Raw genomic sequence first — 25,883 nt, 5'->3', positions numbered from 1 at the left:
TGATTTTGGTAGGCTTTTTTTTTAACTAGTGGGAATGTTAGTTTTTTTCCTAAATGTTTCAACTAATAGTGCCCTAACAAATATTTAACAAATAAAGTCATTCTCATCTACATCAATAAATTTTCCCATTCAGCTGGAGAACACAGATCAGAGTATGCATGGAATTTGATAATCATATCAAATTGTTGTTAACCTCTCTGAAAGGAGAGCTAGATTTCAGGGATATCTTTTTCTAGTTCATGAAATATTTGGAACTGCAATCATACAGGTAAATAATGTGATGATGTAATTTCTCTGCTCAACTTGAGAAAATATTGCAAATCCTTGTGTCAGCAAACGGTAGCTGAGAAATGAAGAAGAATGTTGCTCAGAATTTTACCCCTGAATTCCATCTGCTTACATTCTAATTTAAGGCTTTCTTCCTATCTGGCATTTTTATTCAGACAATGCCATGGATGCTAGCCAGCCTGCAGAGAGAACCCCAGATGAAGTAATAGCTCTATTATCCAAAATACGCTGGAATCTTCAATGATTATTTTAACAAAAGCAAAGTCAGTAAAGGAAAACTTTACTGGTTTCCACTTCATGACAGAGAGAGATTAAAAAAACATCCACTAACATTTGGCAAATAGAGATGGAAACTATTAGGAAAAACAGCTTCCCATTCAAATAGATACTGCAAACAAGAGGGCATAAAAAGAAAAGGGAAACTAAAAGCAGAACTTGACAGTATAGCTTTACATGCTTCAGACAAAATATGACTGGGTCAATTTGCTTCTGAAAAAGTTTCTCCACAGAAAGAGAAAATACAAGATGACATTCAAAATAATTTTTTAAAAGGCATAAGAAAACATGCATTCCTTACCCATTCTGTATAGCAGCTGTTGGATCGTAAGTCAAAGCCATGCCAGCCTGCACATAGTTAGGGAAGAAAAACAGATTTTTACTATTACTGTAGGAAAAAAAAACTGACATGAAACATATTCTAAGCCAATATGAATAAAAACTGAATGCAACTTATATGGAAATCTAAATTCTTAAGGGAAGCTCAGATGGCCCAAAGCAGCACGGAACAGATTGGTTACCTCCCCTGCCTGAGAGATCACTGAGAAACAGATCTGTTCAGTCTGTTGGTTGTCATCTCTCCATAACATTTAGGGCAAATGGAGCTTTTGTTGCACCAGTATCAGTTAATAACTCCATTGAAATCTATGTGTTTACAGCCGATTACTCACTATAAAAAGACCGGGCCAAATCCTGCTGTTGCCTGTGAGACAGGTAGTTGCTAAACATTCCAAAGTTAACTTCATGAGAGATTCTCAGGAAGGAATCTCATCTTTTCTACTAAGGTCACACCCTGCATGACCCTAGCCTATGGTTTCCCTGGGGTGCCACTCATATTTACAGTTAATTCATTACCATGACACAAGAAAAAAAAATTGGCTGTGAAGCAGAAAAGCTTTTAAAATACTTCAGAGGTCTGGACAGCAAAAGAATTTGTTAATGTGTTACACAGAGCTTTTCAGCTGCCATTTACCACCAGGCAGACAGTGACCTGTGCAAAAGGATTTGGCAGTGTCAAAACATTGTCCAGTTAACAACTGTCATCACTGCCACCATTAGCAGACATATCCACAGGTACTGCAGGAGAGCGAGAGAGCAGGGCTGGAGATAGAATTTACTGCTCCACCTTATGCTCCAAGACAGCAGTCAGGGTCATGCAGGAAAGACCTTTTTTCCCCCCAGCATTTACTTGAAGACATGGAACTGACAATCCCTCCTCCCACATACTGCATTTGCTTTAACTTTTTGCCTTCCTTATCTATTTTTTCCCCTTCCTTTGTGAAATACTTTCCAACATAAGACACTACCATGAGATGGGAAGATGGGGAGAAATTGCCCTTTGTACAGGACTAGAAGCATAGGGGAGAGGAACCCCATTACTCAAGGTGTTGCTTTCCCATTGGGAGCAGCTGAAAAAATGCCATGGCACCATCCCACTCCAAGGCACTGTGTTTCTCTTTGTCTGTAATAATATCCTATGCTCGTTTCCTGAGACAGGCAGTATTTTCTTCAAGGACAGATGCTTTACCAACCATGTGGCAGGGTCTGTGCTCCTGCTGGGAGCTTTTAATGCCCCTAAACCCATCTACTAAAGTACTGTTGAATAATGGTGTCTGCCCCCTTCCAGATGGTTGCTCCAACAGGTCAGGAAAGTGTTTGGGCTTGGCAGGTTCCTCTGCAGGCAGGGGAGCAGCCAGGGTAAATGCTCCGGTGACAAGCAGGCAGAGAGCAGGCAGAGCTCCTGGAAGAGCCAGGTTAGCCCAGCATCTGCACAGAGGTCCAAGAGGAGATGGTCCAAATTTCCAGAGGCAAAAAATAGTTTCTGCTCTGAAAGGCAAGGCTTTACACTACCTTATGTCGCCAAACAAAAGGTTCATGTCTTTATTAAATTTGTATAATTTTATCATTATTCTTTTAAACAGATGCTAGGGCAAATGCTTTGCTTTGTGAAAATGCCACTGTTTTAATAAAATATGTAGTCTCTCCCAAGCAAAGGAGACTAAGTCCAAGTACACGTGGCTGTTTTTTAAAAAAAGTATTCTTTTTATACAAAGAAAAATAAAATGGCTATTTCTGCAAGTTTAAAATGTCAAAAAAAATTAATTTAGGATGACCTCAACCACTACTAATTTTGATGTAAAAAATAAATTAGCTCATCCCTTACTTAGTTTTATATTCTTATGCCTTATACATTCTCAGCATATTATATTGTTTGGAAAGGTTGCATTAATTCCTAATGGGAACATGTACATTTCAAAACAAAAGGGAGATAATAAAACTTTAATATCATAAACCTTTTTTGAATGTAATACATTTTTGAGGAAAAATACTGTCTTGTTCTCCTTTCTATTTTCAACACTTATTGTTCTCTTTTTATACTCCTGCACTGGTAAAGACAACCTAAATAGTATGTAAAAGCCCTAGAGGGACAGAAAAATTAGCTTTAACAACTCAAAAAACCCACCAAAAACAAAAAACCACCACCAGAAAACAAACCTTTTAAATAACTTAAGATATTCTCTATAAATCGAGGTGTTGACATTTTAACGTCTCATCACACATCTACTCAAGACTAAGGAAAAAACCACTTATAATTTCTTGGGAAAGGACAGATCCAAGCCTTCTAGATTAGGGAGTTTCTACATCTAATCGTCCTTAGAGTTGCATGGATCAGAGCTCACTATATTCCACAGCTCACATTAGTGACCTTGGGACAAAATGGCAACAAGGGAGGTAGTTCTGTGAGGAAAGGGGAAATGAACAATTGGTGTTATTCTGGTTTCTTTGACATACATAAGAATGAGGCTGCAGAAGGGACAAAATGCAGCAGGTCTTTCACTGCAGCCCAAACAATGTCCACATGAGACCTGCAAACACATATTTATGCCACTTTCAGTTATGCTGCTTTTCTCATGGATATTGAGTACATGGTCATTGCATGGACCCTCAGCTTGTCCTCCAACTCGTCACACCCCAGACCGGTGTGTGGGTGCATGCAGACAGACTGCACATATTCCATTCTCTATATATTAGCATCAGGCCCATTACATAGCATCACTATTAAGAATAGGGGACATAGTTGTGTGCCTGGAGAGTACAAAATATGAAAGGCTAGACACTCCTTTCCTTATCCATGCTCCATACTGCATGGAGACAGATTACCAAAATCTGTTCAAGTACTTCAGCAGTGACCACTGTAAATATCACCATCGCATTTACCAATAAAGGAAAAGTTTCACATTAGACAAATAGGACACAGCATGTGGCAATACATGCATATTGTAACCACCTACAGTTTGCCCAGTAATATTGCTACTATCCCCCATTGCTGAATAGCCTTAAACAGCTGCTATTTCAAATAGCTGCTAACACAGGACTATTTACTTCTTTCTCATCAAGTTGTGTAATTCCTCCCTACAAAATTATGCTGGCTAGAAGCCCAGGAGTGGCAACAGTTAGCCTGGACCAGTCAAAGATTTATGATCTGAAGCATATTCATTCATCAGGAATAAAAACTGATGAGCAATAATAACTTACTGGAAAATTGTCTGCACTTTCCTCCATAGCACACAAACAGGAATTCCAAAAATACCAAATACAGAATATTAGGGTGGCATCAGACTTCCATGTGATAAAGGTTCAGCTTATTCTTTCAAAACCAGAACTGAATATAGCCATCACAGTGCTTAATACAGACTGAACTATACCGAGGCAGAGGCTGATGCCTCTATAGCAGCCCTTTGTTGTGCTGTGTTTTCTTCTGGGTTTTTTGCATCCACTGCTTTGCTCATGTTTCAGTGAAAGGACAGGGTCTTATTCCTACTTCTAATAGTGATAGTTCCCGATGAGATGGAACCTGAGAGAGTGGTTCTGATGATGGACTGCTGTTTTAGGAAAGTATTTGTCAGATAAATCTTCTACGAAGGAGCAACTGAACCACAGAATTTTTATGCCACTCAGCCAGATAATGGATATGCACTAAGCTATTGAATGAAAATCCTGCACCTCAATATTTCAATATGCAATCCTTTAAAGTAATCAAAAAAAGGGATAGCTGCTATCAGTTCCATACGTAATGGAAATAAAGACCCTTCTTAATGACTACTGGTCTGTTCAGAAAGTCAGGTGACATAGAAATAAAACCAGTTTGTTTAAAATATCATTTTTTTAAAAAGACTATTTAAAGCATGAGTTTACTTATCTCTGATACTTAAGAAAAGGAATGAAAATTTTTGCTATTTTTTCTGCATTTTTCTAACTATCGACATCAGTAAACAAAGAGATTCTAAGAACAAGAGACTCAGTCTGCACCTTTTTAAAATTTTAACTCTTTCCTTTAATAAAGAGCAGGAAATATCAAAAAACCTCTGGAAGGCAAGGGTTCCCCAGGAAGTTTGAAGGCCTTTGTTCAACACTTCACTGTGAAAAATTTTCCATGGGCAAAGACAAGGTGTTCCGTTTCTTGGTGTTTTTTTTTCACCTCTCTTTGTTATAATTTGAACATAAATGAGCACATTTGCCTCATTAAAAAGACTCTTAGACCATCACATTTGCATTTTTTATGTAAATTGGATTTGTAAATCTCTCAAAGAAATGATTAAGTTATGGAGTGATTATTAAAAAAATGATCACACCTTCAATATCGTGCAAAACAAGGTGGGTTCATTATTTCTCTTCCAAACCTTTGTGATGTCTCACAAGAACAACATTTATGAGTGCAGTATCTGTCTTCCAGCAAACATAAATACCCATAAATGACCATTTTGTTCTGTGCATCTTCGGTGCATCTCAGCCTCTTCTGTGTTGCTGGGAAGCAGCTTACATTAACAACTTCACCATCACATCACCACCCACTCTCAGTGTACATGTCTTTCCAACACTGTGGGCAAAAATTCACCATAATATCGACTGGCTACAGAGATGTGCTATGCCTCTTCCTCAGAGGTGTGACTTCCACATTATCTCCTCGAACCTGTCCTGGTCAGCCTACGTCTAGTGCTGGAGCACCTGCACAAGGCAAGGCTGTTGCCACCACAGAATTTCATATTGTGCTTAAGGCCACAGTCCCATTAGAAAAAAATTGGAGAGGCCTACAAATTAAAAGGGGTGAAATCCATGGATGTGATGGGATTTCCAAGCAGAAGACCCCTTGGATTTCTCCTCTTTAAGGTGAGATTTGGAAAGGTAAGGTAGTAGAAAGATAAGGCAGAACTTGGAAACACCATCTCAAGACTATTTGGGAGTGGCGGCCCTACATCGGAGACTGGAGAGAAGCTGACAGACTTAGTTCAGGTGAGCCCCAGGGTGACTGCCAGCAGGAGGGAGCCTCTGCATTTCACTGTGGCAATTACACAGAATTACCTGTTCTGTGAAACATTTGCATGGAATTTCTACACTCAGACTCAAGGGATTTCTGTGATGAACTGATGTGGGAGTTAGACCAGAAGACAAATCTCTCTTCCCCATCTCCTCTGACTCATGCCTTCATCTTTTCACAGGAGGACTGCCATCCCTGGGGAATGGATGTGCCCTTGGCTACTACAGTGGAATCAATTGAAATTTCAACACTCAAATTCCTGTACTTGTTTTGTTACCATTGCTAATATCTGCCAGGCATCACAACAAAAGCATCTCTTGTGCTCTGACAGCAGATACTCTGAAACACTTGGAAGAAAGAAGAGGGAATAGGGGGAAGAAATCACCAACCCAAATGAGATTCATTTAAAATACTAATTTTATAAAATAAGCTCAGTTGCAAATAAAGTCAACTTGGCAGAATTCCTTCCTTTGATTATTTAAACAGTTCTGTCAGAAATATTCCACATTATTAGAAATACTTTTGAATTCAACTCTGAATAAACCCCTCTACTTTTCCTTTTTAGAGAAAGATAAATCTGGAATGTAAATGTGACACCTCTTGGACATACAGATGTACATGAAAGAAACGGAGCATTTCCCAGTAATGTGTGCTCCTTAAGCTGCTGCAAGTTCTGAGAAAAAAAAAAGGTGTTTGTGGAGAGGAAAATATATAACATTGATGTCAGACTTGAGAAGCGATTCATTAACCTCAGAAGGCCAAAGGCTGCACTGATAGACACAATGACAAGTTCATATACCTAAATGAATCACAAGAAACTCTTTTGCCCTATAGAACTGGAATGGAAGTCTGACCTACACACCTTCTGTTCTTTGGGTCGAGTCACTTTGTTCCCACTTCAATTTATCTGATTAGTTAAAACATAAGTGCTGAAGTCTACAAATTTTGAAAAGAAAAAGAAAAAAGAAAAGAGGACATATGTAATACAACATAATTATTCTGTGTCCATGGCCCGCTCATATATTTAACCTTGCCATCTTCAGGTCTATGAACCATTTACTTTTGGGGATCCAGCACATCCATTTTGCCATCAGTCTGATTCAGTGTTATATCAGCTGTGGATTACAGTCACAACTGCACACTAGATGTGTGTGCTACGTGAGTTGGGAAGACTTCCAGGGATGGCTTGCAGCACTACTGAAAATGGCAGCCCACCAGATACCTGTTGGGGATACAGCAGAAAAAGGTATGTCCTTTCCCCCTTTCTACAACATCTGTTTGTTCTGCCTAAGAAAACACTGTTGTAGCAGCAGAATTTGGAGGAAAACTCAACTACAGAAAAATCTCCAGGGCAAATGGCATGACATTTTTCACCACAGAAGGAAATTCAAAGCCAAAATGAAAACTAAGAAAATTACTCTCTGAGAACAGGTACAGTGATGATTCTATTTTAACCAAACCACGGCCCTTATTAAGAGTAAAACCAGTCCCTTTTAAAATCCTGATTTCAGTAACAGTGATTTCATAGGTCATTAGTTAAAAATATTACTATGTGCTTTATAAGCTCAAAATCCAACCATTTAAACTGGTCTTTGGGTTTTGAGCCACTAAGGTGCCTTTTCAAAATGTTGCCCACAATCACAGCGTCTTGGGTTTTGAAGAATATTTAACTCATTGCTTTGCACCTTTTCACTTATTGGTTAGTTATCTTTTGCCCTTCTCTTTCTCCCTCTCTGCAGGCTTCTCTTCAGGTTCAACTCCTCTCTTTGCTAAACTAAGCTTTTGTTGAAAATAAGTATGCGAAGTGCCAATATTTAACTTACATGCATGTTAAATATATGTAGTAAATGACTTTGTGGGTGGTTTACATATGAGGGTACTACTGCTTATCTGGACAGAACTGGAAATTGCCTCTCACAGCAAAGTTATTTGTCTAGGTATAAAATACATCAGCCCTAGACACTGAGGATTATGGAGCACAACTAAGTAGTACCTATCTCCTTGGAACCTACATCTGAGTTATAAATGGGCCTGCCACAGAACTACTAATCATTTCTAAATGCATGCTGCTGGTAAAGAAGGGACAACTGGCACCAGGAACAACTGCTTCTGCCCTTCGCTGGTATTGACTTTACAAAATTCAGGAAGTCTCTTAAATTACCTATTTTTTATGTTTTTCTCTCTAAATTACTGTTTGCTTTAGGCAAAATTGTAATAAGCAGCAGATAAAAAGAGAAACTGTTAACAAAAGCAACATTCCCAAACTACTGGGTCATTTTATTTTTCTAAGAAAGAATTAAAAGCATGTTTAATTCTTTAGATATTCCAGTAACTGGTCTTGAAAGAAAACAAAGGAGAAATGAGGAAAGGAGGAAGAGAAGAAAGGAGAGGAAAGAAGGGTAACCTCTTGACTATTTAGAAACAAAAAATGCAATCCAGATTATAGAAGCAAAAAAGCAATCAATAGAAGAATAATTGGTAGCAAGTATTAAATATCATTATAGACATCAGACCAAATTCAATAGCAAGAGGGTTGCATTCAGTGATGCTTTTAATTGTTGTGGTATATGCACCCTGTAATGGTGATATTCTCTTACAAGAAAGACAACAAAAATATTTTAATTGTCTAAATTTTACAGAAACTAGCAAATGAAATACCAAAGACTTCAAAATATTATGGCTCTAAAAAAACCCTTAATCACTCTGGGCTGACCAGATATAGAAAGGCTACAATTTCCAGAACTGTAAACAATAATAAACTTTGGGTAGATTTCTCCCTTTCTACTAGATAATTTTCAAACAAACTCTCTCTTAAATACATGTATCAAAAAACATATTTCTGAATAACCAAAACAAAGTTTCAGTAAATCTGCAATAGAAGATTATCTTGCAAAATTTATGTTCAGGTTTTTAATCCAATCAGATCTCAATTTGTGACTACACTTAATTCCCCGGGTGCATTCTCAGCTAAATGAACATTTTTCGGGAGCTATGTCACCCACCTCTAGACTCGTCAATCGCAATTTAGAGGTAAATTAAATCAAATATTTTACAGACAGAATTTGAATACGATTATCCTCTCTCACCATCTCAATATGATCTTGTCAGGACAAGTTTCAAAACAGAGTGCTGAATTAAACCAGTGTGACATATGAGAAACTAACCTGAAAAAAAATTACTGACCTCTGTGCAGAAATTATGTCAGCAAATATTTCCAGCATTTGCAGGTTTCACTGTACATTTTTTGCACTTCTATGTTAGATGTCTAACTTGACAGCCTTGTACAAAGCCATCGCTAAATCCAAACTCTTGGCTCCTTAGTCCAGAACTGGTCAGCCATCACAAATTCTTAGTTAAATCTCTCAGTAAATCTGCTGAGCATTTCCTGGGACTTCAAGCAAGAGAGGAATGTCAAGAACTAGAAAGTGCTATTCAAGATCTGGTTGCAATTGGCCAAGTAACCAAGCACCAAACCCACCCACTCCCACTCCCCTAAAGAGCCCTAGAGAAATTCAGTGTATTCCTAAAGACTTGACTTTAAAAAGGAAGCCAATTTAACAGCCAGTTCAAGTATTTCTATATGGCTATGAAGAAATCTATAAAGATGTATATGATAAGAATAAGATTTTCTATTGCATTCTGCAATATGACCTGAAAACTTTACCAAAAAAAAAGAAAGTAATCCTGTTTTATAAAATTCCACAGAAGCTCTTCATAAAAGAGAGTAAAACCTCTGAGAACGGCGTGGCCAGAGAGGTAACACTGCAGCAAACCTGCTTCTCCCCACTGAATCTTCTGCCATTCCCTCCCTACAGCAGAGTACTGAGCACAGCTGTCTGTCTCTACTTTGCATGCTCAGGTCTGAAGCCAGTGACAGAACGGCTGGTGTAATTTCTCTCAGATCTGCCCTTTCGACAAATAATCCTCGTGCACGCTTAATGTTTTAGAAATGCCCTTCACGCAAGTATTCAAGAATGCAAAGCCAAAATACATCTTGAATACCAAAGGATTTGGTCAGGGTGGAAATACTAAGGGAATAATCTCTTGGATACTATTTCAATATTTTTCTTTGGGGAAGAAACCGAGAAAAAGTAGAGGTGAGGGGAATATTTCCAGATACCATTTGTAATCAGAACCATGACACTTGTCATATATCAATTATTTCTCACTACTCACTGCCTGTTCTTTTTAAAAGAAATTAAAGCTGACAGGAGTAATTGTAGGAAGGTTACCTGAATGCTGCTACATAGAGAACAACTGAATGATACATCATGCTTAGAGTAAGATTATTAAAGGACAAAGAGTTAGAAAAACCCTATTGCATATAAAATAAAAGAGCAATTATACAAAAAAATTTCACTTTGGAGATAAGAAAATTAACAACAGTGGGGAAGAAATCGAAGAAATTAATAACCCTAAAAGAGATTATGTATCCCTGTCTTTGACACTCTGAGTAGTAAATATCTAATGTGCAACAAAGTATTAACCAGATGCTAGTAAATAGAGAAAATCTGACAAAATCTAGTCTGAACTATTTCTGAGTTTGTATCTTTACAATTTTTCCACATTTGTACATTACACCATGACAACAGCTCTGTAGTTGACTGTGATCAAAAATAAGGAATGACATCTCCCAGCACTGAAAATTAATTTTTAAGTGTTGGTACTATAAGCACACCAACCACACCTTGCCTCTAGCTCACCATGATATTACTGTGCTTAACAGGTAACACTCCACTAGCAGCAAATGAACTATGCAGGATATAATAAGCTGATGCCCAGAGGCCACAGGCATAATGGTGGCTTGCTGGCTTTAACTTCATATTCTCTTTTTTCATTGATTTGAACTGAAGGAAATAGAGAAGACTGCAGATAATAGCTATGATGGTATTTACCATTTAAACAGGGATTTAGAGGTCTTTAAAATACGGATTGTTGACCTTATTGAGGGTTTATTATTGTCTCCTTTGTTTTTTCAAGCTCTGTTTACCCTGACCTGAGTCTACTGCTTGAAGTACTTCTTGGTCACTTGTTCCTCAGCAGACTCTTAATGTGACAAACCATAATGGCTCCTGAGAAGACATCTCCATTTCTTGGGACATACAGCACAAGAGACTGCAATGAACCTTTGGAGACTTCTGCAATCTCCTAGAGCAAATGTGTCTGATGCACTGAGATTTTCAGCCCACAGAGCTAAAAATGGATCATTGCTGTTGGAACAGTGTACAATAACCACGTTGTTGGTGGGAGAAATTTGTACACTTTCAAACAGCCTTTCTGTTTGTTTTAGGAGCTCACCAATTGTGCTAGGGTATGTATGTCATAAACTAATGGTCTGAAAACTATCAGCTAGCAAAATCAAATCATTACAAAAAAGCAGAAATCATCTAGTAATCCTCATATAACTTAGAAATACCAATTATATTTTTAAAAATTTTTTTATTTGCCTTGTGAAATTGAAGTAGATACAGCAAAATCCAATAAAAAACCCCATAAACAAACAACCAAAAAAACCAGATACCCCCCCAGCTTGTATTCTTGTGGGTCACAATCGAGCAACATACTTTTTTTCCTTAAAGTCTCAATCATAAATACAAAGAACAGTTGTTTAGGATAGAAATACTTTTAAGTCCTTCAGCCTTCATAGCTATTACCATGTACAAGAAGGGGTTATGACCAGGTCTACCTTATTTATCTTTATTCTATAATTACATTCCAAAATAGTAAACAAACTCCTGAAGAGTTAAATAATTTTCTTTCCTCTTTCACCTGAATTTGGGGACACTTCACATACAAAAACACAGAAAAGAAACTCCAGTAACAGACTATTTGCAGCATAGCAGAAAGCAACTACTAGATTGTTTTAAAACTTTTGTACACACGATGTAGCTGAGACTATTGTAAACCATTTTGTCTTTAACAGAATGAAGAGCTCAGCCCAATAAAGCTTGCAAAAAACTTTTACATGGACCCTACATCTGGATGTGTAAGTACATCTCTCCTTTTTGGAACAGCCCACCTATGTCCTAATGATCTTTTATCACCAGGAACTAGACGGAGAAAATAACACTGTTCATTTGCTTCAGTGTAAATTGATTTGATTTGTAAAAGGTACGCCACAGGTGCTGATGGCACACCAGTAAGAGAATACTCGGCTCAAGTCTGGCTGCAGACAGAGCGCTCACGGTGGGACCAGGCTGTGCACAGTTCCACACCAAGCTTGGAAATTTTCCTTTCCTGTAACTTTACACTCCACACATTATCATAAACCTTCATCTCCCCACTGCTTACAAAGCTTTTTCTGTATGAAACTGTTGTATTTTGTGTGCAATCTGATTTCTTCGTAGCCCTGAAAGGTAGACCTCCAGGTCTGTAGCTGACTTCTGCCAAACCCCAGGAAAATAATTGCCGTGTGGCACTTACCTCTCCTTCTCTGGGCCACGGCCTTCCATTCTGTGTGTATTTGCTTTGATTCTGGCGCTTCTTTTGCCCTCCATCAGCAAATTTGCACAGTAAAGGCTCAGTGGGGGCTGTGAAGACAAGAAACCCAGTCTATATTAGCATCCCCCCCAAAGAAAGTGATTATACCAGCAACAGTAGTGCTTTGTAATACTGATCTTTTGAAGTAAAATCTTGCCTTCTGCAGATATTTTTTGCCTCTTTTAGCCTTGACTCCAGTGGCAGCTGTTCTTATTAACTAAGCTTCAAAAAATATATACTGGCAGCCCTTAAAAGAATTTAGCAAATATTGTTGAAAAAATAATCAGCCTACGCAAAATGGTAAATTGCTGTAGTGGAATAGTATAGTCAGGCATTAGTTCCAGCTAAGTTAGACACGTATTCATGACCAGCATTAGTGCAAGGATAAACACTGCTTTACTAAAGCAGCTTTCTGTTTTTATTGTAAAAACTTTGCAAGAACCTGTTTAAGGAATAAGTGTTCTCACTATTTCAGTGTTTCTCAGCACCCAAACCTTTAAAAATCTGAATAAACAGAACAGAATAGAGACTTTTGCCAAGCACAGTCCAATTAGCTTTCTTTTCCTCTTAACTCCTCTTTCAAGTAAGTTGGCAGTTGGTAGCTGAGGAAACCTTTTTCCTCTCCAAGTGAGATCTGAAGTGTGTGAATACAATAGGGAGGTGAGGGGAACCTGAGGAAGAAAGGATATTCACAGTGCTGCACACCCAAAAAGGTAGGCCACAACAGAGCCCCTAGTGAAGAAATCACCACACATCAAACGGGTACAACAGGAAGGGAACTTGGTGTCTTGGGATCTTTTCCCATCCATCCAGTTTACAATAGCCTCCTAAAATATTTTTTTAGTGTAATTAGCATGCTGGTGGGTAGCTTGTTGTTGCTGCTTCATCCTTAGCAGAGGGGTCAAATTCTATGCACTTTGTTAGGTGTATGTGACAGTTGTCCTCTATTGCCTTTGTCGACAGAGAAGTAAACCAATATAAGTTTGGTTGAAAGAAATCTAAAACTGATGTGTAACCTCTGAATCTTCTCAGGAATTTTTGGGTTCCCAGGCAGGATAAATCTGTAACTAATTAACCAGGGGGTTTGATGGAAAAACCCAAGAAATCTGGTTTTTTTCCTCCTCATTTCCTGTTTCTGAGAGGCTAGAAATGTTGAAAGAATACAACTGCAGAGATATGAAGAAAATGTTGTGGTAGGGGTGTTAATTAAGTTGTTGACTTATTTATTTGTAATAAAAATTATGATTTGGTTAAGGGATAAGTTCATATAGTATTAAAACAAGCTAATCTCCCCAACCTCCTAATTACACACAGTTCAAAATGGGTCAGAAGGCATAGATTTGTGATCACCCAAAAACTGCAACCAAAAAGCCATGTATGTAGAGAATCTCACATCAAAAAAACAATTTTTCATTGGAACAGCATCACTTTGGCTACTTCTGAAGCTATAACAACTTTGTTTTTTCATTACCATTTTACCAGGCTAGTAATTTCCAAGGTCACTAGAAACTGAACTGCAGGGAACAATCCATTACTGGCAGAAAGCTTGACTCTGTGACCCCAGAGGTCCTTCCCCACCTCCGACTTCGATTATTGTATCAGATTTTGGTAGAAGCAATGCTCAACCAACCATCTTAAATTTAAAATAATGAAGGTTTAAAAGCATCCAGGTGGCTACGGAGATTTTTTCTGCAGATGACGAGATTTTACAGGGCTGATTGCCCTGCACTTTTACCAGTTTTACTCCACAGCAAGACGCTGCACGATTTCAGAGTGGTTACGCAGAGTTCACTTTGATGTGACTGTGAGGGAGGAGCAGGTGTTTAGCCAGCATTAAATAAAGACCTATTAAACATCACAGCTGAAGCTTCAAAAGCTTTTTGTTTTAAGCACTGAAGAACTACCAAGCAACATATAATGCCATTAGAAGGACCATGTAAAAACCATCTGCACATTGGATATTTATACATGCCATGATCATCTGCTAATGTACACATGTGGTATTAGCCCATATACTGTGATGTGGTTGAACAAGCTAGGAAATCACATATTTTACTATGCATCCTCTCTATATATTAGCCAACCACAAATAGGAAGCTGTTGCCATTTCCGGAATTCTCACTATCCAGCATTACCATCTGACAACCTCATATTTGTTAATTAGTGGATTTCTAAAGTTGATTGAGATTTAATAGAACTGCCAAACAACTTTATTAGCCCCATCTAGAAAAAATTTGAAAAACATTTTAAAGACTTTTCAGGAGTTTGGAAAGAAGGTGGAAGAGACAGTGGTACCATGCTCTACATGGGCAAGTTTCTGCATGGGAGGTTATACTCCTCCAGAGCAAACTAAGGGGAATTCTGTGGAAAAAGTCAGTCTGTGTTGATCAACATTAAAAGAGACAAAAAGTTCAAAACAAAATATTTTGACAGGAAGACAGAGCCCAAAAAAGATGGGTTTGGGTTGAGGGTTTTTGTTTTCGGTTTTGGGGGGTTGTTTGTTTGTTTGTTTTTCCTAAACACAGGCATAGTAGCATCAAGAAAGACAGAAAATTATCTTAATAACTCTGAATTGGTGTAGGTCCTATTGGTTTACATCTGGAAACAACTAACAAGCTCAAAATATATTAAAAAATCAAATTAATAATCTCTTCTTTCAGGACACAAAGTAGAGTGTAACAGTTACTAGAAAGAGCACATCTCATGCCACCATGTGAGCAAAACTATTTCTAGGTAGAATTCTTTTTAATGATTTCATTAAATTTCCAAAGTGCTTTAAAAAAAATAAATTTACTTCAGACAAGAAAAAGATCACAATTAGCTACTATGGTTATCAATTTGAAAAGAAAATATTTAGGAACTAGTCAAATGATATCAACATTAGATGAATAATAATGATGGATTGCAGTAGAAGTGGTATATTTTACCCCCAAATATTTCTGAAGGAGAGGAAGGAAAATTGGGAATATTTTAAACTTTCCTGTTTTTTTCTTTTCCATTCCACATAGATACTCTTCAATTTATGGACTGCATTTTTACTTTTCTCCTTTTCCTCTGTAGGAACACACTGACTGAAAAAAAAATGCCTATGTCCCTGCCTCTTCTCTCACCTTTTGTACTGCTGGCTTAACAGAAAATGTAATTTGTATATCTGTAGATGTTCACATTTTGAAGCGATAAGCATATATTTTTATATGGTTCTTGACATCCTCTAAGTTTTGAGCATATGTGGTATTTTGAAGCATATCTGGAAAATCTACTGTTGCTATTTTCCTGTCAGTAAAGTGAGAATTGATTCACTTGAAACAAATTTCAGGCTATTCCAGCCTGATAAACTCTTCAAGATAGAAGGCACTGCTCTTTCTTTGACTTCTACCTGACAGTAACAAACACAAATATCAAGAATGAATAACAGCTTTAACCTGAACAAGGTTCATTAAGCCATAACCCATTTTTCAAGAAGAAGATTTAAATGCTTGCTGTAGTTCCCATCCAAAGCCTACTCTAGTTAATAAGACATAAATAGCCCTGAACTTGGCTTTGAGTCCCGAGAAGGAAGCGGGATCAAATTGATAGTGCTTCTAAACAGCATTTGCCAAGATACTCAGGGCTGCCTTAGGAGAGGGCAGTAGTTGTTAGTGTTTAAATTCTGTTCCCATGGAAGTCAATGGCTAAACCTCTATCTCTCTTCAGTCAGGCCTTGAATTTACTCTAAGAGTTCAGTGGAGGTGAAAGAGAGAGACTGGTCTTATGTCAATCAAGCCTGTCGATATTGTTAGAGTTCCCTCAGGAGATCAGCTTCTCATGCTCTGCTACTTTAGATGGACAGATTGTGCAGACAAACAGCACAGAACTGCCAAAAGGCTGTTAATATCACCAAAAGCAACATTGGTATTTAAAATAGCCCAAAACCTTTAGAAGGAAGATGATGGGGATAACAGCGCCCCTCTCTCAAATCTTGCAGCCTCTAAGAATGTTCCAACTCATGAAGTGAACTTCAATTAAATTGGAAAATTCAACAAAACAACAAAAAAGCAAACTTCTAACTAATTCTGAATACATAATTTCCTTACTCTTTCATTCACTGGAAGGCAGATATATTTGAGCTTCTACATATGCAAAAATGTATATATTCATGAGCATGTGCTACATAAAGGAAGATGAAAGCTGTCATTTGCATTCAGTGAATCTTTTTCATTATTTCAGGTGCTCTGAAACTTTTAATGTTTTATGAGTTACTGAGAAAAGCTTGTCCTACACAGTTTCTGATTCAGTCATATAGCATCATCTGTCCAGCAATGGCAAGAATTACATATACAAAAAGTAACAGCAAGAACATTTTTATGCATTATATCTGCTTTTACTATGAATATTTTTGAAGACAGAGTATTTTTTAGCATGTCAGGAAGAGTTTAATCTCTTCTTTTCATATTTTGCAAAAATGAAAGTAACATTTTCAGCCTAGTAACATGTGCATTGTGAACATTCATGTGGGTCTTTAGACAGCTCTATTTTGTTAATGTGAAGAAAAATTATGAGAAAGTCATTGGCATGCCAATGAATGGTCAGTGCACAGTCAATGATCTTTTTCAAAGTATGTTTTAATGAGAAAGTTGGATTAATTTCTTTTTCAGCCTTGGCAAACCCTCCTCCACAATAAAAAACTAAGCACAGTAATAACTGAGTTCACAATTACAAAAAGCATACAAACTGATCAAGCTCTGATAACTACTTTTCTTCCTAACTGCCTTCCAAATTTTAACTATCTTGATAACATTTTCATGTACAAATCACACAGAACCACTGATTGAAACACCCATGCAAGAACCAACTTCTTTGTCTCCGACAGATCTATCATTTGTAGTCTTTAAGAAAAACTTCACCCTATGGTAACATCAAAGCCATTTTGTAAGGAGACCTGTTTACTCATACAGTATTTCAGAGGGAGACCTGAGAGACACAAAAGCTCCAGAGAAAGGCAGGACAGAGCAAGTTAAAGTTCTTATTTTGTATCTGGGCCCAGATGCATGTACCCAGCAGGACTAAGGTCTTCATAGGTCCTTCAGAGTTTATTTACAAAATGAATTTTGCTGTTGTTAGCTTTGAAAATATAAACGTTCCAGGACTCTATTAACAGAGTGACTCTCTGCTCTAGTGAGTCCACTGTCTTCTAGGAAAGTTCTGTCATGCAACACTTATTCATCCCAAAGTTGTAAATAAATGAAACTCAAATTCAAGGAAGATTATAAAACAAAACCCTAGCTATTCTGCTCTTGGGAAATGAAGAATTACAAAAGATGGTACATGGCACAAAAGGATAAAAGGACATGTAAGGACAAAGTATTAGCTTAGTAAGGAAACCATAAGAAATGAAGCAAATAAACACTTCATCCTACCCCACATGAAGTTGTTGAAGGACAGAACAGAACAATACATACAGAAGTCCATGATACAGAATGTGATGTCACAGGACAGACCCTAACATATACAAGAACCAGTGCTTTTAACACAGGTCAAGCAATATTCCTAGAATCACAGAATCACAGAATATCCTGAGTTGGAACGGACCCACAAGGATCGTCAAGTCCAATTCCTGGCCCTGCACAGGACCTCAAGATTCACATCATGTGCCTGAGAGTGTTGTCCAAACGCTTCTTGAACTCTGGCAGGCTTGGTGCCGTGACCACTTCCCTGGGGAGCATGTTCCACAGCCTAACCATCCTCTGGGGGAAAAATCTTCTCCTAATATCCAGCCTAAACCTTCCCCATCATAGCTTCATGCCATTCCCTTGAGTCCTGTCACTGGTCACCAGAGAGAAGAGATCAATGCCTGCCCCTCCACATTCCCTGGTGAGGAATTTGTATACTGCTACAAGGTTTCCCCTCAGTCTCCTCTTCTCCAGGCTGAACAAGCCAAGTGACCTCAGCCTCATATGGTTTCCCCTTAAGGCCCTTCACCATCTTTGTAGGTTTGTTCAGTAGGTTTACAGTTAAATCGAACTACATGATATTCACTGGACGTGTACAGCTGATTATGAAAGCAAAAAAAGGAGTTACCACTGCATTTTAGTTTCTACAACATTATTGTTTTCATATAACAGAAAAGGACGCCAAAGCAACAAATATAACGCAAACATCTATTTGCCTAAGCAAGAAAAAAAAAAGGGATTTACTTTTGATAAACTGTATTATAGCTTAACTAATTACCTCTATTTCAACTCTTTGTCTTAAGAAACAGGAAGCAATCCTTTCATCTCCTTGTATAATAATTATTTCTAAAGAGCAAGAATACATTACAAAAGAAAAATAAATCTTAGAAGAGAAAGAATGTGTTAAGCATAAAGTTAGTGCTTCTATCCTGTGAAACAGAAGTTACTCGGAACAGGTAGAACAAGTAACCATATGTGTATGTTGGAGAAACAGCATGCCAACTTTGAAGTGTGGTCCAGATTTTGTTGCATGCAATCCAAACACTCAAGCTCCTACACAGAAAAGTTATGCTTTGCAGAAACGCCCGCAAATATTTGTTAGAGCAGATCAGCAACTAAGGTTGCCTTTCCATGAAAAACTGCAACACTCATTTTACTGTTTGTTTTTGTCTAAAAAACTATTTTTCTGTTACAATTTTCACCGGAAGAGCGGATTGGGAGTGCCTGATTCTGGCCTATTATAATGCTCCATTCCAATGTTGCTGATAAGGCAAAACTGTTATAACTGTTATAGAAACAGGTGCCTCAATACGGTACGGAAACTTGAATCAATCAAAGTAGCAAAACTGAAATTAAAACAGTGCTGAAATGTTGTAATATAATGGTATATTTTTATTTTAACAAACTCCATTTCTCAAACAATTCTAGTGCTGGTCTCTGTTGGAGACCATGAATGCATGACAAGCAAATCCAGAACAGAATTAAGAAGTTTATTATTGAACTTTATTAACTATTAACTAATTAAATAACAAACACATTGCAGTTTAACACTGGATTCTGGCTTTATTTTAAACAAAAGGCCTGAATCAGAGCTCACAGAAATTAGACATTCTCACTGAATCCAAAGCCACTCTACTAAACCCAAATTTAAATTTGAGGTAACTGTGAGTAAGAGTAGACTCTGGCCCATGAGTTGTGCCAGAGAAACCAGCTTCCTCAAAATTGATCATACAGCAAAGTTCTGCCCTATTGGAGGTCCCCAGGGTAATGCTGAGAAATAGCAGCTGTAGTTCATCCTTTGCACCCAATGCTATGACAGCTCTTCACAACCTTTAACTACTGGGTGAAAAGGAAGCTGAAGGAGTGAATTATTTCACAGTTTTAAAATTTCTCCAAGAGCCTTTACATCAAAAGAGGAGATCATCTTATTGAATGACTGTGCAATCAAACCAACTAGGTATGTTCATCAGTTTGCATAAATCATTTCACACACCTATTCTTAGGCCAGTGTTTTCCATGACTTTTGGACAGGATCTGTAATCAACTGAAATTTAGAGCACATTCTTTTAATGTGCCAATTCTAATTACAAAACATAGAATTTGGCTGGGTTAATATCTCCTCCAAAAAACACTTTGACAGTCTCCCTTGGATTCCTGCCTCACTGGAAAAGCCATGTACCAAAAAACTGAGACAGTATCATATTTTGAAGAGAATTATCTGCTCCAAGTCTTGAAAGCACTTCATAATTATCTGTGAGATAGATAATAAATAATATTGAAACAAGTAGATATAAAATGGCTTTTTTGTTAAATAAGCAAGGTCTCTAACTTGCTCAATCAGCATTGTTAAAAAGTGAATGCTTAAGAAACCAACCCACCTTTCCATGTTTAAAGAATTTTTGTGTGGAACTTAAGTGCCACAGCTTCCCTGTAATTCTGTCATGCCAGAGTAACTAAGCAAGACACTGAATAAAAAAGTCTATGCTGCTCTTCTCAAAACTGTGTAAATAGTAGAATAAAGATTTACAATAATACAATGGTCCCCTATCAAGAGTTTCTTCCCATTGACAACAGCTGAAAAGTGTGAACAGTTTTTCAAAACAAACCAAACAAAACCCCAAAATTATGTTTCTTATGGTTTTCTATACATTTTGAAAATACTAATTACTGTCTGAGATTCTGACTTTCATGATTAAAAAAAAAAGAAAGAAAAAGAAAAAAAGGCTTGCTTTTACCATTGTTATTCTATTGACTCACTGCTCATTGGAGTACATGTTTGGGCAGGAGATGATTCCTCCAAATGAAATGAAAAAAAAGCCAAACTTAAAATATATTTCTGAAAGCTTGTTAAAACATTTTGCTGTTTTTCATTGTGAATTTCTAGACCGTGCATGACTTGCCACACAGACACGTGCTGGAACTAGGAGGGATCAGGTGAATAATACCCAACCCGAGATCTAGTGAAGTTCATGAGAACACTTTTAATACCTTCAGTGGGTTGTGGCACAGGCTCCTAGCCTACAACTTGACCTGGAACTAAATACAACAGCAATTATGTTGGAGTATCTCTTACAAACTTTGTTTTCACTTCCAGCATTTTTTTTTCCATGCAACCACTCACAAATTTCAAGTGCTGGTGTTTTATTGGGTCTTTAACTTAAAGTTGCAATCCTTTCTTATTAATAACAACATGTAAAGAAAGGCAAGACAATGTCCAGCCTGTCATCAGAACCAGTTTTCAGGAAAAAAAATTACACAGTGATGTTCTGCTGTCTTACTGTGTTGCCTCTCATCCCAGAGAGGCATTAAAGTTCATATATTGAGGCGGTGAGGTCTGAGTTGTTTCAGGATTTTAGTGCATTTACTTCATCCTGGTATACCACCTGAATGCTCCTCTACCAACACACACGAGCTGAGTGTGTGGTCCCAGGACTCCAATCCGCAAGTAGAAGTAGAGAAGATCTCACCCTCTAAATGTGGATCCAAAACCACCCTAAATCCCCCTCTGAGACTGCCCCATGAGTTTTCAGGAAAATTGTACTTCCTATACCTTTTTGTCCACTCCCATCTCAGAAGTTATTTTGTTTGGATGAAAACAGAGATCTTGTATTTCTTACTGTTCAATTATTAAGGAACAGCAACAGAGTCGGCTTCATCTGAAAGGCTCAGCGATTTTTAAATGATCTCATGTACCGTAATTTATAATGGAAAATCAGGTACAAATAGTGTGAGATGCTTTCTAGTTCCTCTCTAATGGAAATAAAATGAATTCCTGGTAATGGGTGACCCTACTTGCTTCTGTGGTCATCCATTTTACTTTTTAGTGTTCTCTTTAGTAGTCTCAGGAGAAAAGAGCAAATGCAAAGCTTTTATCTGAAGCTGCTTCTCAAAACAATAGCTCTGTGCTTCTGCTATAAAATCTATTTTTACTATTCTCATAAACAAATATTATTGATCACAGAGACTTTGCTATTATTCCCACTAAGAAAAACGTACTTGCACTGACAGTCCAGAGATAAAATTGTTAGAATTCATGCAGTACAAAGAATTAATTCTCATGCTGTTCATAAAAGGTTATTTCATGTAGCCATTTAAGGATTTTTTTAATATGTAGTATGCAATTTATGTAAATTTATTTTATTATTTATTTATTGTTTTTTATTATGTATTATTATTTATTTAGATAAACCAGAACTTTATCATCACATCATTTGTCTGTATCATACTGCTAGAACTAACACCAGAGAAAAAAAAAACCCTCTTCAAACATATGTTTTCAATATAAACAAGCAAACCAGACCAAATGTTTCATGTCAATACAATGATTTCTTTCCACCAACATAATGATAACTGCTGTAAACAGACATTTATTTTTTATAATTAAGGTTGAGTTTTGGCATTTGCTGCTCATGCTCCAACATATGTCCAGAAGAGCTTATGCAACCCAGTGTTATACTCCCTGAGTCAGTTATGACCATTAGCTTATTTAATTCACACATACGTGTTTAAATTATACTTTTTTTTCCCAGTTAGGGAAAGACACATCTGTTGTGTCTTTGTGAATGGTTACTGCAATAAAAAAACTGTCATATATGTAATGCTAATATTATTTGCAGCTCTACTCATAGCCTGTTAAAGAGTAGCAGTAGAAAACATATAAAATGGGAAAAAATATTTCCCATTGTGTGTGGTCAAAGCAGTAACATGACCTTCTTGATATTATACTTTAAACAGTATATTCCTAAAAACACTGATTACTGTGGATGCATGAAATATTCCTGTGTAAATGGAAAAAAAAAAAAAGCTAATTTTTAACCAGCTATCAATCTTCTAAACAGTTTAGAAATATTCAGAATTATTCAGACTTTTTTTCTCTGCCTAATGAAAATCGTTTTATTTAAATCAGTTGTAATTAACACACATTCTAATAATGACTACTGGGTGCAGCAACAAAAACTCCAGCCACTTATACTCTAAGGCATAGATGAGTCATATAATTTTGCCACTACTGTGAGAAATAAGGAAAAGCCAAAGGGAAAACTATTTTTATGGTTATTGCCCTTCTTTCATTTTACTCTTCTGCATTCACTGAAAGGTATGAAGTGTATGCCCTAAAATGAGTGAGTTTGCTAAGAGCATTGCCAGCTTCCTCACTTCAGTGCAGGAACAACTTTAAAAAGTGGATTTGACCCTGACTGGTATAGGTTACACAGCAGAAACCATTTACAAGACAGCGACTGACTGGTTCTTAAAGGCAGGAGTCCATTTTGCTGCAGTAGAGAATATCCAAAATCATGCTAAAAAACTTGGACAGAGTAATTAGTGTACCACAAAACCTCACTGCATGCTCTTACCAACTTCTTCTGTAAACGGGCCCAAAGAGAGGAAGGGAATACTTTAGAAACAACACATGACAGCAGAACATGGACTGCAGACTATGCAGCACCCATGGGACAGACCAATACCGCTCACAGCTCCAACTGGGTGCACTGGCTGCTCCTCATGGCAACTTCCAAGCACTGAGTCTGAAAGACACACATTTTTGGGTGCTGCTGTGCCGAATGTCAAGTGCTCCCTTCCCCAAGTGCCAGCAGGCAGGGAGTAAGCGTGGCACTGGCAAGTATGTGCTAGAAAAGGACATAAACAAAAACGTATGTGGAAAAAAAATTGCCAAGTAACTCCCATTTTTTTGAAGGGCAAGAAGGCAGCAAGGCCCTGTAGCACACAACCAGCTGAAGCTCCTGCCAAGACATGGAAGCTTTGCAGCAGATTAAAGTCTCTTCCTTCAAGGCACAATTGTACCTGTGATTTCCACGACAGAAAACTGCATAGTGCTTTCACTGGGAATTTTCCACTAAACCATCTATTTATGATGACACTTTATCCAAGGGAAAGACAAAATGAAATTATAATCTTTTCCCAAGACAATGGAATATCTTACTCATACTTCTTAGCTCTTTTCAAAAATGTGTTGATGATACCAACACTAAATCTAATGTGCTATGACATAAGAAAAATTCTATCCCTTGCAGCTTAAAAATCTTTTATTATCATCTGAGACAATATCCTAGAATATTAAATAGATACCATTAAACCCTTCTGAAATTTTCAAATACAGAGCTCTCAGCTGAGGGTAGACAAGGAAGCAAACTTATATATTAGAGGCTGAGTGATAGCCTAATCCTTAACTCTGTGTAATACATGTCTCAGAGGTTGTAGGAAGGTCATACTAGATCCTGCTTTGCCATGCACCCAAAAATTACAAAAAGAATAGGATTTCAATGCTAAGATTGGCAAAGCAAAAATCAGTGCTCTACTCTTTCAGTTAAAACTACTGGAATAATCAGAAGAGGAGCAAGCTAGGCACAACAAGAAAGAATAGGTGAAAAGGGAAAAAAAGGTATAGAAATATGCAAAGCAAAATACTTTAAGAAAATTAAGGGAAAAACAGGAAAAGAACAGAGAGGAATGCTTCTGAATTGCCCTTGGAAATGTTCTAGCTTCACAGAAAAGGAAATGCAATTCATGTCCTTCTCCATTTCTGGATGACAACAGGTGCTTTCACAAGCACAAAGACTGCAGCAAGGAAATAAATTCTAACTGCCTAAATGTCACTGCCTATAGCAAGCAGAATGACAGAAGTTTATAAAAAATGTAGTTTTATCTGAAAATAGAGAATGAAGACCTGTTCTGTTACACTGTGCAGAACCCACTAAGACTGTGCCTAGTCTCAGAGCAATTGTATGGCATCAAATCACTAACGGAACTGAGGAGACTGTTGAGTCTCCTCTACACAAAAACCCCAAGTCTCTCTTATCAAAGACAGTTTAAAAGCTTATCTCAAAATCTGCAGATGCACCAACGATCAGATGCCATGGGAAATACAATTAAAGATGACTACATAAAGATGAAAAAGCAAGGACCTCTCTTCCACATAAATTACATTATGAGAAATAGTAATAGTCTCTTAGTCCAATCATTCTTTAAGGTTTTGTCCCCATTTCAGAGGGATCCTTCCTTGGCTTACAGGTATGTGGATGCAGCCATGCTGGCATGATGAGTCTGTGTGCAACTCTATTCAAAGCATGATTACAACTCAACATCAGTATCAAAGTCTAGTCTGGCAAAAGCCATTTCCAGCTGACGTGAAACAGCAATTTTCTTCAGAGCAAATTATTTCATGAATCAGCCAGCAGGGAGTGACAACATTCTGCTGCCAGTGACTAAGTATATGACCTCTAGGTTGCAATTTCCATCAGCTTAAGAAGAGCCCATTGGAAACATGATCATATTTTTCACTCTACTGTTAACAGAGATACTAATCTGGCTCTGTTTCCCTTCTTTCTTTTTTTTTTTTCTTTTTTTATTTTTTGCCAGCTTTATTGCTTGCAATGTAGTATTTTCCTGGAGACAGAGAACAAAGCCTAGAACAGGTTGCTAATAAAAATTGAAGACAACACAGCAGAGTAAGAATTAAAGGGCAACAACTTTTCTACTTGCCTAGCAGAGACCTCATGGCTTTCTCCTGCCATGAGAAGGCAACTTAGTACTGAACGTTGCAAACTGATAAGAGACAAACGTAATAAACTGAGAGGGAAAAAACCTTTTTGAGAATGCTTACTGGTACACACCCAGAGACAGAGGAAAAATCCCAGTCCTGAATATGGTCAGAAGAGGTTTAAATGAAGGGTAAGGTAAAGACTGAGTAATAAAAACATGAATACTGCCCAAATTATCAAATGTTCTCCAAATGCTTCAGCTAGGATCGGCACACAAATAAAATTTCTAGCTAAAGAAGCACAACAGACTGATATTAGTATTAATGCCAGCAAATTAACACAACAGTAGAATACGGTACTGCCATATGAGGCTTGATTGCAACAAAAACCCATGGTAGAAAGTGCTTTATTTATACCTTTAATAGATAGGTATTCTTAACTTTAATAAAGTGTTGAGGAGAGGAATAGCAGAACCCTAGATTTTATTCAGCATCAGGATTCTATCTGACTGTTGATTCTAACAGGAGCCAAAATCAATGGTTAAAAAAGATGCCATTAAGCCACATTTGTTATTCCTATGCAGTACAGTTCCAC

At 37.4% G+C, this 25,883-nt stretch overlaps 1 protein-coding gene across 8 annotated transcripts in view; it reads right to left on the bottom strand.

The window, feature by feature from the left end:
- Nucleotides 1–25,883, bottom strand: part of RBMS3 (RNA binding motif single stranded interacting protein 3) — a 601,210-nt gene that overhangs the window by 78,934 nt on the left and 496,393 nt on the right. For all 8 annotated transcript variants that reach the window (XM_027675444.1, XM_027675445.1, XM_027675443.1 and 5 more), the window contains 2 exons: nucleotides 12,305–12,411; nucleotides 866–912 (listed from right to left, as the gene is read on the bottom strand). In XM_027675444.1, coding sequence (XP_027531245.1) covers nucleotides 866–912; nucleotides 12,305–12,411 — 154 coding nt within the window. The remainder of the gene's footprint in view (nucleotides 1–865; nucleotides 913–12,304; nucleotides 12,412–25,883) is intronic.

The sequence above is a fragment of the Neopelma chrysocephalum genome, unplaced genomic scaffold, assembly GCF_003984885.1.
Source record: "Neopelma chrysocephalum unplaced genomic scaffold, ASM398488v2 Primary Assembly neopelma1_26, whole genome shotgun sequence".
NCBI classification, from domain to species: domain Eukaryota; kingdom Metazoa; phylum Chordata; class Aves; order Passeriformes; family Pipridae; genus Neopelma; species Neopelma chrysocephalum.
Note: the sequence above shows the minus strand (reverse complement) of the source record. Positions and strands in the feature narration are given on the sequence as shown.